Source organism: Centropristis striata, chromosome 5 (assembly GCF_030273125.1).
Source record: "Centropristis striata isolate RG_2023a ecotype Rhode Island chromosome 5, C.striata_1.0, whole genome shotgun sequence".
NCBI lineage: Eukaryota > Metazoa > Chordata > Actinopteri > Perciformes > Serranidae > Centropristis > Centropristis striata.
Window position 1 is genome coordinate 8,650,685 of NC_081521.1, and position 17,902 is coordinate 8,668,586.

At 34.7% G+C, this 17,902-nt stretch overlaps 1 protein-coding gene across 1 annotated transcript in view; it reads right to left on the reverse strand.

The window, feature by feature from the left end:
• The window catches only part of plxnb1a (plexin b1a), a 142,913-nt gene that overhangs the window by 10,207 nt on the left and 114,804 nt on the right, over positions 1 to 17,902 (reverse strand). Inside the window, exons 26-33 of the mRNA XM_059333327.1 lie at positions 16,329 to 16,507; positions 13,895 to 13,961; positions 9,309 to 9,455; positions 7,020 to 7,194; positions 4,479 to 4,582; positions 3,762 to 3,846; positions 1,943 to 2,115; positions 27 to 187 (exon numbers count right to left, since the gene is read on the reverse strand). Of these exons, the coding sequence (XP_059189310.1) occupies positions 27 to 187; positions 1,943 to 2,115; positions 3,762 to 3,846; positions 4,479 to 4,582; positions 7,020 to 7,194; positions 9,309 to 9,455; positions 13,895 to 13,961; positions 16,329 to 16,507 (1,091 nt within the window). The remainder of the gene's footprint in view (positions 1 to 26; positions 188 to 1,942; positions 2,116 to 3,761; positions 3,847 to 4,478; positions 4,583 to 7,019; positions 7,195 to 9,308; positions 9,456 to 13,894; positions 13,962 to 16,328; positions 16,508 to 17,902) is intronic.

Below are 17,902 nucleotides of genomic sequence, written 5' to 3' on the forward strand. Positions count from 1 at the left end.
ACCTTGTGTCGGCTGCTGCTGGCTACCTGTTGGTTTTCCAGATGTGGATGGTCTCAGGGTCGGTGATGTTGTGCTGCAGAGCCTGCTCATCCAACAAGTCAAAGAAGTATTTGACAGCCAGAGGTACAGGACGACTGGTGCTGAGGATGGCAGTGAATAAATCATCCACGAACTTCTGCAGCGTGCCCTGAGAAGGAGCAGGTAGAGGGAAAGGATTAGAACAATTAGAACAACAACAACAACAACAGATCTCTACACATTAGGCACACACACATTCACACAGCCAAGTAGGACTTCTTCTCCAAAGATGGTGATCTAGTCCAGTAGTTCTCAACCTTTTTGAGTAGCGACCCCCAATTTAACATGCATGTTGTCCGCGACCCCCGCTCACTGAACACAATCTCACATGCACAGTTCAGATCATACAAACTCAGTTGATACAACAAATTTTGGACAAATAATGAAGCACAAAATGACCCAAAAAAGAAACAAAATGAACAAAAAAAAGACACAAAATGACCAAAAAAAGGAAACAAAATGACCAAAAAAGACACAAATTGACCACAAAATGATCAAAAAAAGACAAAATGACCAAAAAAAGACACAAAATGACCAGAAAAGACACAAAATTACAAAAAACAGACACAAAATGACAAAAAAGACACAAAATGACCAAAAAAAGGCACAAAATGTCCAAAAAAGACATAAAATGACCAAAAAAAGGCACAAAATGACCCAAAAAAGACACAAAATGACCAAAAAAACCCACAAAATGACCAAAAAAGACACAAAATGACCAAAAAGAGACACAAAATGACAAAAAACACACACAAAAAGACTAAATCACATTAACACATGAACACTTTAACACAGTGGAGACAGAACTGACTTCCAAAATGATTTGGCGACCCCCAGAAATCATCTCGCGACCCCAATTGGGGTCCCGACCCCAAGGTTGAGAATAGCTGATTTAGACAACAATGTAATAAATTGTATGTATATACAAATGTTTTTTAAATGCATTTATATATAAAGAAAGACTTTTTTTTAAAAACTATATCGATATATGGTTTAATTCCATATCACATTTAAAAATATATCAATATATTTTTTATACTGATATATCGCCCAGCCCTACTACACTGCAAAAAAAGAAAAGTTGGGTGAACTCAAAATTTCAAGGCAACAAACTTCGATAAAATTTTAAGTTGGACAATTAAACTAAATATTTAAAGTTTTGTTTTTGAGTTTGCTCAACTCTGAATTCAGATTTTTGAACTTATAATTTTACATTGTAATAACTGCTAACTTCTGCAATGTGCTGAATTGGCACAATTGTAATGCTGCTATGAAATGTCAGCTAATGCTGCGACCACAATTTTGAGTTAGCATTGATACGCTAATGGCTACTCTTGTAGCTGTAACAAGCAGCGCCGCTAGCATCAGTTAGCCGCTAGCTTTCGCTAATGACCGAATTTCACCGCTTTCCCGCATTTCACAACAAAGAAATAAGAGTTATCAGAACTATTGTCCCTTGTTGTGAACCCCAACTTAAAGATATAAGTAACAACAACTCACCAACTTGTTTTTGAGCAGACAACTGGCTTCCTTTGTTGTGCTAACTTACATAATTGCCCTAAATGTCAATAATTAATATTTCCAAGTTTTACCAACTTAAATCACTGTTTTAGGCAAAAAAATACAAGTTGGCTTTTTTTTTGCAGTGTATCAATGTTATTATAATTACATCTGTCCATTTATTCATTTTGCAGGCCACTGGGGCTCGGTTTTGTATGGACTCTATCTGGACTCTGGGGACTCACGCTGGTCTGGAAGACTATTGTTGCTTTGTAACATTTTTTTTGATGGCCATCTATTCAACTTAGGTGTGCAAAGACTTTTCAAATGTGAGTGCATGAGCAGCACCCTGACACATGTTTACCTTCATGGAGAGCAGGCGTGTGAGGTAGATCTCAGGGATGGCCTTGGCCCTCTCGCCTCCTCGCTCCCTCACACTGCCTCTCCTGTGTTTGGGCAGCTCCGACTCCTCGCTGGCTTTCACCAGATGCCACAGCCTCACTCCTCCCTCCTCCCCGTCATCCAGCATGGGGGTCTCTGGCAAGAGAAAGGAGTATTTAGATCCTTTACTAGTCTAGACGGATTTCAGAATAAAGGCCTCCTATAAGAAGTGAGGAGCATTTATGGGTACAAGTCAGGAACCGGCCTACCTTACATATATCAAGGGTGCTGAGTCCAAAAAAAATGGTTCCCAAGCAAAATTTTGAGTTTTTGACCTTCTAATTTGTATATCAAATGGCCAATTGCCCATCTTGCACAGTCATTGGACCATTTCCCCTTAGTTTTTTTGTAAGTAGGCAATCAAGATGAGGAAATGAAGTTTCTGGATCTATAGTCTAGGGTCAGAGCAAGGATATAGTGGAGGCTCAGTGTCTTTTTTATGTATATATATATGTATGCAAAATACCAACTGGAACATTTAAAAGTGATATTGATTGAATATTTATGTCGGCCTTAAAAAAAACACACAAATAATGCTTAATTTCACCTTAAAAGTTGGTATTTTTTGGATTATTATTATTATTATTGATGCATTATGTATTTAAATACTGTTATGAGGTTTAATTTAAACAAATGTTACTTTATTCACTTCACTGTCATGTTTTTCATGTCAAATCTCGACCTGAAAAGTAACTAAAGCTGTAAGCTAAATGTAGTGGAGTAAAAAGTACAATATCTGCCTCAAAATGTAGTGGAGTAGAAGTAAAAAGTTACATAAAATGGAAATACTCAAGTACCTCATGGCCCAAAGATAATTCAAGTATACATTCAATAGTATTGTCAGTCTCTCTTCTATATTACAACTACCTTTATAACTGACTCTGAGCTTCTCACTGACACTAGCGTAGCTATAGCCAGTCAAACAGTGACCTCCCCTGGTTATTAACACACTGTTCAACAAACACATGAAGATCAACATTCACTTATACACAACTCACATCTGTCAACAGTGTGTGTTCAGGTGAAGTTGTAAAAAAATGTTTCCTACTGTTCTTCATATATATATATATATATATATATATATATATATATATAGTACTGTGCAAAGTCTTAGGCAGGTCAAAAAATGCCTAGAGGAATTGATGTTGGTTAGAAGACAAAGGGTGGTCACACCAAATATTGATTTGATTAAGATTTTTCTTCTGTTCACTCACTTTGCATTTTGTTTATTTATAAAAAAATTAATAATTAACATTTTGGTTTTTGAATGCTTTCATATATATATGTATATGTGTGTGTATATATATGTTTCGCTTCTCAAAATATATTATTTACCATAAAATGTTAAGCCTGAATTGGTATTTTGTAATTTTTTTTTGGAGACACTGAATTTTAGGTCTTCATTAAATGTAAGCCATAAACATTATAATTAGAAGAAATTAAATAAATGAATACATTAAATGTTTGATTATGTGTGTAATGGATCTATATAATGTGTTATTTCCACTTTTTGAATTGAATTACTGACATAAATACATTTTTCTGTCATATTCTAATTTACTGAGATGCACTTGGAGTCGACAATGGGGGGCTAACTCCACGTATTTTATACAGTGTATGGCGCTGTCCAACAAATCTTTTGAAAAGTTCCTTTTCAGATCTGTTCACATCTGATAAATGTAACGTTATAAATATAAATCTCTTGCATGTATACAATCCACAGAGAAGTGCAGGAGACTCACTCTCTCCAGGCATGTAGTCGTGGCTGTCGTGGAGGTGATTCTTGGTGTTTCTGGGCACCAGTGCCACTGTTGCTCCATCAGGAACCTGCATTGCACAGTTATATCACATTGTTCACAACTTAAACAATCAACATGCATGCTTGATGTATGTATCAAGGTTATTATAGTGAACGAAAATAACGGAAACTAGAATTGAAAAAACTGATTTTGTTAACTGAAATAAAAATAAAAACAAGAGTTTTAAAAAAAATGATAACTAACTGAAACTGTATTCTGTGGTTACAAAACTAACTAAAACCAACAAAAATTATAGTGAAAATGTCCTTCGTTTTTGTCTTTGTCAACTTTTTTCATACGTAAACCTTTTTGGTTGATATGAAATCTATTTCATCTATCTGGTTTTATGACTTAATAAACTTATTGGGGCTGAGATGGATCAGACGAAGGAAATAAAGGCAACATTTATTGTGACCTTATTGAATCTGGCACCCAACAAATACCCCATTACAAAAAAACTAAAACTGACACTAAAACTAATAAAAACTAAACTAAAACTAAGCATTTTCCAAAAAATAAAAACTAATTAAAACTAGCAAACTCACTCTAAAAACTCATTAAAACTAACTGAATTTGAAAATAAAAATTGACAACGAAATTAAAACTAATGAAAAAACCCAAACTATTATAACCTTGGTATGTTGTGTGAACTGCACATACCTTGTAGTGTTGCAGTGTATTGAGGCGCTTCCATAAGCCGTGCACTACTGATGTCAGGTCCTCATCTGATAGGATTAGGTGACCTGCAACACCTGCACGCCACTCTGAAGGGAAAAGCACTTATGTAACCTCATGCAACTGCTTTTTTAAAGAATATTACAAAAATAGACATACAGAGTACATGACATGTGCAACATGGTCTCACAGGAATCCGTGAAATAGCCACAGATTTGCTTAACTCAAAATCCGTGGAATAGCCACGGAATCACTCAGATTTCCGTGAAACTGACACGGATTTGGCTACAATGCAAGTTAATGACAGTCATATCCCGTGGCTATTCCAACATACAAAGTGATTATGTACATTCACTGAGTGAATATTTAGAAAATAAAACATATATTTCTCGCTAGAAATTTAATTAAAATTCATTTTTAGAAACTAAGTCAAAATATTGATTTTTTCACTAAAAATGAGAGAACTGTCCGCCATGTTTTTTGTTCTGACTGCCGGAACCTTGAAAGTCACGTGACTTGGAACAAACCAATAGGAACAAATATCCATGGAATAGCCACGGGATATGACTGTCATTAACTTGCATTGTAGCAAAATCTGTGTCAGTTTCACGGAAATTTGAGTGATTCCATGGCTATTCCACGGATTTTGAGTTAAGCGAATCCGTGGCTATTTCATGGATTCCTGTGAGACCAGGTTCGACATGTGTTGAAATGGAACTTTTTAAGTTTTTGTTAATCCGGGTGCACATGGAAAGGCCTGGTAATTTTTTTGATGAAAAGATTTAACTGTTTGTGTCTGAATACTAGCTTAATCCCACTTTATAATAACAACAAATGGATTGCCTTCGGTTCTAAAGCAGGATTTGTGCAGAATTAATGTTTTCTTCATGGCTCTCATAGATTCCACTGTATTTGTCGTGGCGAGTCGGAGGTAACGCCTTAGGGCAGTGGTTCCCAAACTGGGGGGCGTGACCCCTAAGGCAGTAGTTCTCAACCTTTTTGAGTCGCGACCCCCAATTTAACATGCATGTTGTCCGCGACCCCCGCTCACTGAACACAATCTCACATGCACAGTTCAGATCATGCAAACTCAGTTGATATGACGACTTTTGGACAAATAATGTAGCAGACAAACACTAAAACATCTCTCTGTCTGTGCATTCATATATTTTTTTATATTTTATTGTTACTTTTAACAAAATGACCAAAAAAGTACATAAAATTAAAAAAAGGACTCAAATTTACCACAAAATGACAAAAGATGACCACAAAAAGACACAAATTGACAAAAAAGACACAAAATGACCAAAAAAAGACACAGAATGACCAAAAAAGACACAAAATTACCAAAAATCAGAACAAGTTAAATGCAATACAGGACACCCTAATAATGGATTAGAATTGTTCAATTGGTTTAAATTTAGCCTCATAACAAAAAATAAGCCTTTTTGAAATTAGCTACTTTTTCACATTTCTGTCTCCAGTCACAGCCACATTATGGAGAAGTCACTTCCTGTCACAGTCACATGACCACCACACCAGGGTGATGAGTATACGTCGCTTAGGGATTTAATGAGTGAATCTGAAGCAAAAAACTGAATATGGGAGATTATAGAAGATTTATAGTGTTTGTTACACTGGTGTCACCATGGGTTCTTATGGGTTAATATAGACTGTCAAAATGGAAACTAGTCCACTAGTTATAGTCTAGACGGATTTCAGAATAAAGGCCTCCTATAAGAAGTGAGGAGCATTTATGGTCACAAGTCAGGAACCGGCCTACCTTACATATCTCAAGGGTGCTGAGTCCAAAAAAAATGGTTCCCAAGTGAAATTTTGAGTTTTTGACCTTCTAATTTGTATATCAAATGGCCAATTGCCCATCTTGCACAGTCATTGGACCATTCCTTAGTTTTTTTGTAAGTAGGCAATCAAGATGAGGAAATTAAGTTTCTGGATCTATAGTCTAGGGTCAGAGCAAGGATATAGTGGAGGCTCAGTGTCTTTTTTATGTGTATATATGTATGCAAAATACCAACTGGAACATTTAAAAGTGATATTGATTGAATATTTATGTCAGCCTTAAAAGAAACACACAAATAATGCTTAATTTCACCTTAAAAGTTGGTATTTTGCATATATATAGATATACATAAAAAAGACACTGAGCCTCCACTATATTCTTGCTCTGACCCTAGACTATAGATCCAGAAACTTAATTTCCACATCTTTGATTGCCTACTTACAAAAAAACTTGGGGAAAATGGTCCAACAACTGAGCCAGATGGGCAATTTGGCCGGCATATTGATGAAGGTCAAATGAGAAGGTCAAAAACTCAAAATTTCGCTTGGGAACCATTTTAATAATAAGTAAAGTAGGCCGGTTGCTGACTTGTACCCATAAATGCTCCTCACTTTCACTTTTTGGACAATTTCGTCTAGACTATATTGTGATCAACTGCTCCATCTGACCAACAGAACACATCACTAGAATCAGTGTTGTTTTGTGAAATAAACTGGACTCACCGAGGTGTAGTGAGTCAATGTGTGGCCTCTGGGAAAAGGAGGTTCCCTTCCAGGTTTGTTCCAAAAGTTTCTCCTTCACTTGGGTGATGGTGTCACAGTCCAGGACTTTGGCAGGAACCGTTTGGGTGGTGGTGCCTCCGCTGGTGGCGGCAGCTGGCATCACAACATTCAGAGTCTGGACAGATGAACAGGAGGACTGATTACTGGTGCAAATATTGTTATACTATACTGCAAAAAAGTGTTGTCTAATAACAAGATAAAAACACTAAATCTGAGGGAAATGATCTTGCTGCATGGACAGATAATTTCACTCGACAATATTTCTTAAATTAAGATTATTAAATCTAGAAATAAGCATGTTGAACACTTAAAATAAGAAATTAACTCTTAAAACAAGATAATTTATCTAACACTATCGTTAGAACGATCATAGCTGGTGAGCGATAGCATGCTAACATTAGCGGTTGATCATAGCGTGCTAATGTTAGCTGGTGATCGATAGCGTGCTAGCGTTAGCTGGCGATCGATAGCGTGCTAGCGTTAGCAGGCAAGCAAGACCAAGACCAACTAAGTGTCGTTGAGAGAGACCAACTAAAACGTGGATCATTCATTTATTTGATTTGTTTAACTGCAATTTGATTGATACAGGCTAGCGGGCTAAGGCTATATATCAAATGATCTTGCTGCATGAACAGATAATTTCACCTGACAAGATTTCTTAAATTAAGATTATTAAATCTAGAAATAAGCATGTTGAACACTTAAAATGAGAAAATAACTCTTAAAACAAGATAAATTCTATAAGTTCTATCGTTAGAACGATCATAGCTGGCGAGCGATAGCATGCTAACATTAGCGGCTGATCATAGCGTACTAATGTTAGCTGGTGATCGATAGCGTGCTAGCGTTAGCGGGCAAGCAAGACCAAGACCAACTAAGTGCCGTTGAGAGAGACCAACTAAAACGTGGATCATTCATTTATTTGATTTGTTTAACTGCAATTTGATCGATACAGGCTAGCGGGCTAACGCTATATATCAAATGATCTTGCTGCATGAACAGATAATTTGACTTGACAAGATTTCTTAAAAAAGATTTTTTAAATCTACAGATAAGCTTACAGTGTAAAGTTGAACGCTTAAAATAAGTAATTACATAGAAAATCACAATACTATAAAAATCCAATATACAATTACCCCATCTACAAAATAGAATAAAATCACAAACAATTACAATATACATTTACCCTGAGAAAAAAATAAAAAATAAACCCTGTATAAATATAGCTTAGAGTTTAAGATCCTCATAAATCTATACAACAATAACGACAAGAGAAAGAAATAAAAGAGAGAAAAGGAAAAAACAAAACAAAAATGTAATTTATCTTATTGTATTTTACTGTTCTATTGTTTACTTCATCTCTTTGTATTGTGTTATCTATTTATTGTTGTGCAGCACTTTGGAAAAATTGTGTTTGCTAAAATTGTCCTATATAAATAAAGTGGATTGGTTTGAATCTACTGTAGGTAATAGTCTGACTATGGATAACTATCTCATCCATCCCCACTTCAAAAAGTTCAAAAGTCCTATACAGCAGTAGTTCTCAACCTTTTTGAGTCGCGACCCCCAATTTAACTTGCATGTTGTCCGCGACCCCCGCTCACTGAACAGAATCTCACACGCGCAGTTCAGATCACCCAAAAAAGAAACAAAATGTCCACAAAAAGACACAAAATGACTAAAAAAAGACACAAAATGACCCAAAAAAAAGACACAAATTGACCAAAAAAGACACAAAATGATCAAAAAAAGACACAAATGACCAAAAAAGACACAAAATGACCAAAAAAAGACACAAAATTACCCCAAAATGAAACAAAATTACCAAAAAAAGACACAAAATGACTAAAAAAAGACACAAAATGACAAAAAAAAGAAACAAAATGACCAAAAAAGAACACAAATTGACCACAAAATGATCAAAAAAAGACACAAAATGACCAAAAAAAGACACAAAATGGCCAAATGACACACAAAAAGACAAAAAAAAGACATTAAGTGACCAAAAAGACTAAAACACATTAACACATGAACACTTTAACACAGTGGAGACAGAGCTGACTTCCAAAATGATTTGGCGACCCCCAGAAATCATCTCGCGACCCCAACTGGGGTCCCGACCCCAAGGTTGAGAGTAGCTGCTATACAGCATAGGTTTCCTCCATTGTGTGCCAGTAGTAACATATAAACCCTGGCTGTGTTAATATATCATATATTGTGTATTCTGACCAGTGTGCGGTACTCCACGTCCTCTCGCAGCAGCCTGTTGTCATTCAGTGTGTACTTGGCTTTTCCTGTCACGGCGTCCACGGGTCCCTTGTCCACCTGGTGCTTTATGGCTCTGAACAGCATGTAGAACGACTCCCCTGCTGATTCCTGGCCAAGCATAAAGACGGAAGGTCAGCAATGTCCTCACACTACACTATTTCATTTAGTGAGTGTCCCGACCAAGAGCTCTTCTTTACTCGGGAGGCGCCAGGATTGGCAGCCCGCCCTAATGACCACCTGAATTACATTCTTACTGGCTTCAATGGACAGATTAAGTGACACTTGCTATAAAGATAAATGGGATGTAGCTTAACCCATGTGTCATTTGTGTATTATAAATAGAGTCGTCCATAAGAGCATGGTTGTGTTGCTATGCAACAAGGAATTCACATATCACCGCAACACATCCAGCCTCAAGTATCACCTCAATGCTAAACATATAGCAGCTAGCGGCTAGTGTGCTAGCTAGCAGCTAGTGTGGTAGCTAGCGGCTAGTGTGGTAGCTAGCAGCTAGTGTGGTAGCTAACGGCTAGTGTGGTAGCTAACGGCTAGTGTGGTAGCTAGCAGCTAGTGTGGTAGCTAACGGCTAGTGTGGTAGCTAGCAGCTAGTGTGGTAGCTAGCGGCTAGTGTGGTAGCTAGCAGCTAGTGTGGTAGCTAACGGCTAGTGTGGTAGCTAGCGGCTAGTGTGCTAGCTAGCGTGGATTGTGTTTTACTTAACCCATAATAACCTAGAGCCAGTCATCCTTAAAGGATGTGTTCTATAAGTTGACCACATAAAACACATTTCTGATGTTTTTTTTTATTTTTTAAAAGCTACCCCTAAATGACAAAGATCTGTGATGTGACATATGAACGTTACATTGGCCGTTTAAGGTATTTATGTTTATGATATTTCTTATTTTAAAATAGAAAAAAAATAGGCAAATTGGTGTCTCTGTAAGCAGAAAATGTGTCTTTTTCATTTGCATCTCCATAACATATATCAAAATTGTGACTTTAATTTGTTCAGTTCCCTATTAACGGATTAAAATTATTAAATGGGTTTAAATTTAGCCAAGTAACAAAAAATACGCTTTTTAAAATTAGCTACTATTTCACATTTCTGTTCCCAGTCACAGCTACATTTTGGAGAAGTCACTTCCTGTTAAAGTCACATGACCACCACACCAGGGTGTTGAGATAAGTCACTTAGGTATTTAATGAGTTAATGTGAAGCATAAAGCTGAATATGAGAGATTCTAGAAGATTTACAGTGTTTGTTACACTGGTGTCACCATGGGTTGTTATGGGTTAAAAAACCAAAGTATTCTAGTTTACAGAAGGTCTACCTACCTATAGGCTACCTGGATTTCTGAAATGTACTATATTTCTAAATATGCTATTGCTACACTTAATGGCAAAAATTTCACTGGTCTGTTGGACTTGAACAAAAATAAACAATATTTTTGTTGCTTAAGCTCATGTATTCAGTCATTATTCAATGGTATAATAAAAATCCATGTGAAAAAATTACTTCTCACTGTTCTCTGGTCAAATATTTATATTTATGCAATTAAAGTGCGATAAATTTCGATTAATTAATTACAATGCCTGTAATTAATTAGATTTGTTTTTGTAATCGAGTCCCGGCCCTAATTATAAAATATTATCATTATTGATTCTTGTGGACCAACAAAGTTATTTGATTTAGAGATTGAACATGCACAACATGAACACATGAACAACATCAATAACAATGATGCAGCTGTGACAACTGTTAAAGGCACAATAAATAGGATATCAGGGTATATACAGAAATACTGAAGTTGAATTTAATACCTTTGTAATACGTTCAGAATGTTTTTTAATACCAACACAGACCTATCTATCCTTCAAGGGTAATTATGGGGGATATACACACAAACCAAGTGGACCACATAGTACACATTTATGATGTTTAAAAAAAAATTCTACCCCTAAATGTCAAAGATCTGTGATGTGACATATACGTTACATTGGGCTTTTATGGAATTTGTTCATAATATTTCTTATTTTAAAATAAAATAAAAACTAGACACCTTTTCTGCTGACAGAAACACAAATTTGCCTTTTTCTTTGCATCTCCACAAAATATATTAAAATTGACAATGTGACAATAACAGTGCTACTTAACAACTAATTGTTTTTCAGATTTGTTTTTAAGTAATAAAATAATAATACATCAATAATAAATAAAAACAAATAACCATTTGCCTTTTTGTTTGCATCTACACAACATATATCAAAATTGTCACTTTAATATGGTCAGAACAAGTTAAATGCAATGTAGGAAATTAACGGATTAGAATTGTTAAATGGGTTTAAACTTAGCCTAGAAAAAAAAAAGATTTTTAAAATTAGCTACTTTTTCACATTTCTGTTTCCAGTCACAGCCATAATTTGGAGAAGTCACTTCCTGTCGCAGTCACATGACCACCACACTAGGGTGTTAAGTATGTGTGCTTAAGGACTTAAAGAGTTAAGGTGAAGCATAAAGCTGAATATGGGAGATTATAAAAGATTTAAAGTGTTTGTTACATCTGTGTCACCATGGGTTCTTATGGGTTAACTACAGTGTTGGGGGTAACTTATTTTAAAGTAACTGATTCTATTTTTTAACTTTTCTGTAAGGGTTTTTTGTCCTCTGGATGGTGTGCACGTGTAAATATCAATCAGCAATTTAGAAAGTATGGAAAATGACACTCAAAAGAAGCTTTAGAACCAGTGTGGACATATCATATGTCCATTGCTGTTTGTAAACGGGTCAATGACGTGATGAAACCCAGTGTCAGTTGGTGTAACCAGTAATTTTCCCCCCCATAAAAACCTGATTATATACAGGAAAATAAATGTGAACTAAAATGAGAAAAAAATACAATCCATGTTTACATTGCAACACTATAGTATATATAACAAATTTTACATAATTTGTCAAAACTTTAGAAAAAAATTTTTGTTTTTAGAATATGTTCTGCTCAATATTGATGAAATGTGTGAATGTAAAAATACTCAAAAAAATTAATTTGATGTTTTTAAAATTAAGTAATTATATGTACAAGTCCACTTAAATACAACATAGGTGGATGAAGTATTTAATATTTATCATCTTTTTGCCAACCCTTATTTGTCACTGACCCAAACACAAAATTCAAAGTTGGCCCCGCCTCCTTGGCTCAACAGCATCTGATTAGTCAGCAGGTTTAATAATCTTTAGTCTATTTAGGTGTTAGGGTTAGTTCTGGGCTCCTGCTCAGGCAACACTGACTTCAATATCAGTTTACTTGATAAGTTTTGCTCAATTCCGGTATGGGATCATCATGTGTTATTGATCCCATTAACACTCAACAACTGAACCAAGTTTGCCTGACACTGCTGTTTGATATAACTCCAGACGTCACCAAATACAGGTCCATCCTGAGGCATTCATTCGTTTCAGACTGTGAGAAAAACATTAAAATTCCTTTCCATTAAAATTCCTCAAAACTGCTGTATCTCTGAATAATCACTTTTTACTAAATCACACACATTAAGGCTATTGTATGTGCCCCTGTTTATATAACTTTCTTTTGTTCACTGAGCCTCCCCTGAAACTGTCTGGAGTCCACCTAAGGAGGTTACCCAAGAAGTTAGCTAAGTAGTTAGCTTAGCAAGCTACTTAGCTAAATACTTAGCCAAGAAGTTAGCTAAGTAGTTAGCTTTACAAGCTACTTAGCTAAATACTTAGCCAAGAAGTTAGCTAAGTAGTTAGCTTAGCAAGCTACTTAGCTAAATACTTAGCCAAGAAGTTAGCTAAGTAGTTAGCTTTACAAGTTACTTAGCTAAATACTTAGCCAAGAAGTTAGCTTAGCATGCTACTTAGCTAAATACTTAGCCAAGAAGTTAGCTTAGCAAGCTACTTAGCTAAATACTTAGCCAAGAAGTTAGCTAAGTAGTTAGCTTAGCAAGCTACTTAGCTAAATACTTAGCCAAGAAGTGAGCTAAGTAGCTAGCTTAACAAGCTACTTAGCTAAATACTTAGCCAAAAAGTTAGCAAAGTATTTAGCTTAGCAAGCGTTTAGCTAAAAATGGATATGGGTCATTTTTGACCCATGTTCTGCATTAGAAGAGTAGTGACACAGAAAGGGATTTTATTCAAAAATTAATGAAGGAAACATAAAAAATTAGGATGTATGATGATCAAAAACAAACTAACTGAGGAAAACCTGGAATACTGAATGATGAAAATAAGTTATTACAAAGATATAGAAGATAAAAACTCAGGTCACTTGCCAAAAACTACCCAAAAAAACCCTTCCTGCTTGTAAAACCTCTATTTCAATTAATGTTAAACACACTGATGTCTAATAAAGGTAATAAAAACAAACCCTTTGCCCTTTTAGGCTTAATTTGTGCACAGATTATGTGCCAGTTAACTAGCAAACATGGAGTAAGACACACTCAAAATGCACTTTAGACCATACAGCTCAGATAATCTAAACAGAGCATTGAATCTTTATTTACTGATGGCATCAAACATAAGCATACATACCCTCAGAAATGTAAACAGACAGATGGACATCCAGTTTGTCAAAAGCTTCTCAACAACCGATTCTGTCCTGCAAAAGGAAAAGTATGCAAAGAATTTATGAGTGAAAAAGGTCCCGACAGGTACGTCTCAAAAAATTAGATTATCATGAAAAAGTTCAATAGTTTTTGTCAATCATTTCAGAAAGTGAAATTCATACATTATATAGATTCATTACACATAGAGTGAAATATTTCAAGTCTGTTTTTCTTGTAATTTTGATGATTCTGGATTAAAGATAATGAAAACCCAAAACTCAGTGTCTCAGAAAATTAGAATATTGTGAAAAAGTTCAATTTTGGAGTCCACAGTACCAGGATTTTTGGTCATTTTTGTTTCCTTTTTGGTAATTTTGTGCCTTTTTTAGTCATTTTTACTATTCTATTTTTGGTAATTTTGTGTCTTTTTTTTACACAGGCACATCTAAAAAAAGTAGAATATCATGAAAAAGTTCAATATTTGGGAGCCCAAGCAAGTATTGATGGATAGAAATGAACACACTTTTCAGAAGCCTGACATTTGTGTTTAAAATATACTTTTTTTTCAAATTAATCTTATCTAAACTGGCTAACTGGTGTTTTTGGGTTATAAGGCAGGACATTAATTTACTTATAATTATTATTATCTTTAATTTTCCTTTTCAAAAAAAAAAAAAAAGCATTTTCTCTCATAATGGAAATCGAGATTATTGTAAAATTTGTTGTTGTTTGTTTTTTATTACTCTTCACTTCTTTCCACATGTGTATTTGCTACATCAATGTCAATTGTAATGGGACAGAGCATTTTTATTGTATTATCTGTACTACATAATAAGTAGTTGGATATTTGTTTTTTTGTGGCCACAGTGTGTTGTTGTCTGTTGTTTTTGTGTCTATGGTGGAAAATGCAATAAAAATATTACTCAAAAAAAAGAAAATAATAATCTGATGTAATATTCTAATTTTCTGAGACACTTAGTTTTGTGTTTTCATTATCTCTAAGCCAGAATCATCAAAATGACAAGAAAAACAGAAATATTTCACTCTATGTGTAATGAATCTATATAATGTATGAGTTTCACTTTATGAAATGATTGAATTATTTTTTTTAGATGTGCCTGAGTAAAAAGAAAGACACAAAATGACCAAGAATAGATGTAAAAATGACTAAAAAAGGCACAAAATGACCAAAAAAGACACAAAAATGACCAAAAAAGACATAAAATTACCAAAAGAGACATAACATAATAAAGAAAATACATAAAATGACCAAAAATAGATGCAAAAATGACCCAAAAAGAGACACAAAATACCAACTGTGGACTCCAAAATTGAACTTTTTCCACAATATTCTAATTTTCTGAGACACTGAGTTTTGTGTGTTCGTTATCTCTAATCCAGAATCATCAAAATTACAAGAAAAACAGGCTTGAAATATTTCACTCTATGTGTAATGAATCTATATAATGTATGAGTTTCACTTTATGAAATGATTGAATTATTTTTTTAGATGTGCCTGTGTAAAAAAAAAGACACAATGACCAAAAAGGAAACAAAAATGACCAAAAAAGACATAAAATGACCAAAAGAGACATAAAATTACCAAAAGAGACACAACATAACAGAGAAAATAAAGAAAATTACCAAAACGACACAAGATTACCAAAAATAGATGCAAAAATGACCCAAAAACAGACAAAATACCAACTATGGACTCCAAAATCGAACTTCTTCACAATATTCTCATTTTCTGAGACACTGAGTTTAGTGTTTTCATTATCTCTAAGCCAGAATCAAACCAAATTTACAAGAAAATACAGGCTTGAAATATTTCACTCTATGTGTAATGAATCTATATAATATACGAGTTTCACTTTCTGAAATAACTGACAAAAAATATTGAAATTTTTCATGATATTCTAATTTTTTTAGATTTGCCTCTGTAAAAAAAGACACAAAATGACCAAAAATAGATGTAAAATGACTAAAAAATACACAAAATGACCCAAAAGGAAACAAAATTACCAAAAAGACACAAAAATTACCAAAAGAGACATAACATAACAAAGAAAATACATAAAATGACCAAAAAAAGATGCAAAAATTACCGGAAAACAGTCATAAATTTACCAAAAGAGACACAAAATACCACTTGTGGACTCCAAAATTGAACTTTTTTACAATATTCTCATTTTCTGAGACACTGAGTTTTGTGTTTTCATTATCTCTAATCCAGAATCATCAAAATTACAAGAAAAACAGGCTTGAAATATTTCACTCTATGTGTAATGAATCTATATAATATATTTCACTTTCTGAAATAACTGACAAAAAATATTCAACTTTTCCACGATATTCTAATGTTTTGAGGTGTACCTGTATGTTGTTGTATGTATGTAACAAACTGACTTTAGCCTCACCTTCTGAGCATCAGTTTGGGGTTCTTGGCAACATACTGTTCCACTAGATCATTGAGCAGCGTCTTCAGGATGTCTGTGAAGTACTCCAGTTTCCCGTGCAGCGCTACGGTCAGCAGAGAGGCCACATAGGCCCGGTCCCTCGGGGAGAAGGTCCGCTGGACCTCCAGAGTGTGAATAAACTGGAGAAACAACAAGTTATTGAGAAAAGCAGTGTTCTGGAAAATCTGTTTGACAGTTTCTTCTCAAAAATGTTTATTCAACTGTGTGAGGAAGGGTGAATCATTCATTGTGTATCCCAAAAGTTGGGAGTATTGATGTGAAGATATTTTACCACAAACTTCCCAGGCTGTAACGTCGTTGTAAAGTTGATTTTAAAATATCATAATTGATGTTTAAAGTAATTCATCAAAAAGATCCACAAAGTATCCAGGGGGGGTTTCAGGTCAGAGTAAAAAACACCTGATAAGGACCTGGCTAAATACTTAGCCAAGAAGTTAGCTAAGTAGTTAGCTTAGCAAGCCACTTAGCTAAATACTTAGCCAAGAAGTTAGTTTTAAGAGTGTGAAACTTTGTTGTTGCTGTTTGAAAGGCTTGTTTGTTGGTGTTAGATTTATGTTATTTGTTCCTGCCCAGGGACTACAGATGAAATTTAGCTCGTAGCTAATTTTGGTACGGCTGAGAGCCATGTACTGTCCCTGTTAAATAAACGAATAAATGAAATGAAATGTTGATGTATGTATGTATGAATTAATTAATTGTTTGATTAATGTATGATATGCTGCTACTGTCCCCCATCTCCTGCCTTATAGGGACCACAATGGAAATAAGCCTTAGGGCTTTATTGTGTCTTCCCTGACTATTTTTTATCTATTTATATAACGCAGTAGTTCTCAACCTTTTTGAGTCGCGACCCCCAATTTAACGTGCATGTTGACCACGACCCCCGCTCACTGAACAGAATCTCACACGCACAGTTCAGATCACCCAAAAAAGAAACAAAATGACCAAAAAAAGGAAACAAAATGACCAAAAAAGACACAAATTGACCACAAAATGATAAAAAAAAGACACAAATTGACCAAAAAAGACACAAATGACTAATAAAAGACACAAAATGACAAAAAAAAGACACAACATGACCAAAAAAGACACAAATTGACCACAAAATGATAAAAAAAAGATACAAAATGACCAAAAAAGACACAACATTACAAAAAAAAAGACAGTGGAGACAGAGCTGGCTTCCAAAATGATTTGGCGACCCCCAGAAATCATCTCGCGAGCCCAATTGGGGTCGGGACCCCAAGGTTGAGAATAGCTGATATAACGTATGGCACAGGCTGCTGTTTCACATTTTTATATCAAGAATGGTCAAATAAAATCAACCAATCAACTGATAAGAAAATAAATAAATAAATAATAATAATAATAAATATTTATTTGACATTAAGTGGCTATATAGAGAAAATCTCTTACTTGAAGTGTTGAGTAGAGGCCTAGAGAAGCATTTTTTACTTCAGCCTATTCCCTTTTTTTCCAGACCAAAATGATATAAGGAAATGCGTAGTGAATAT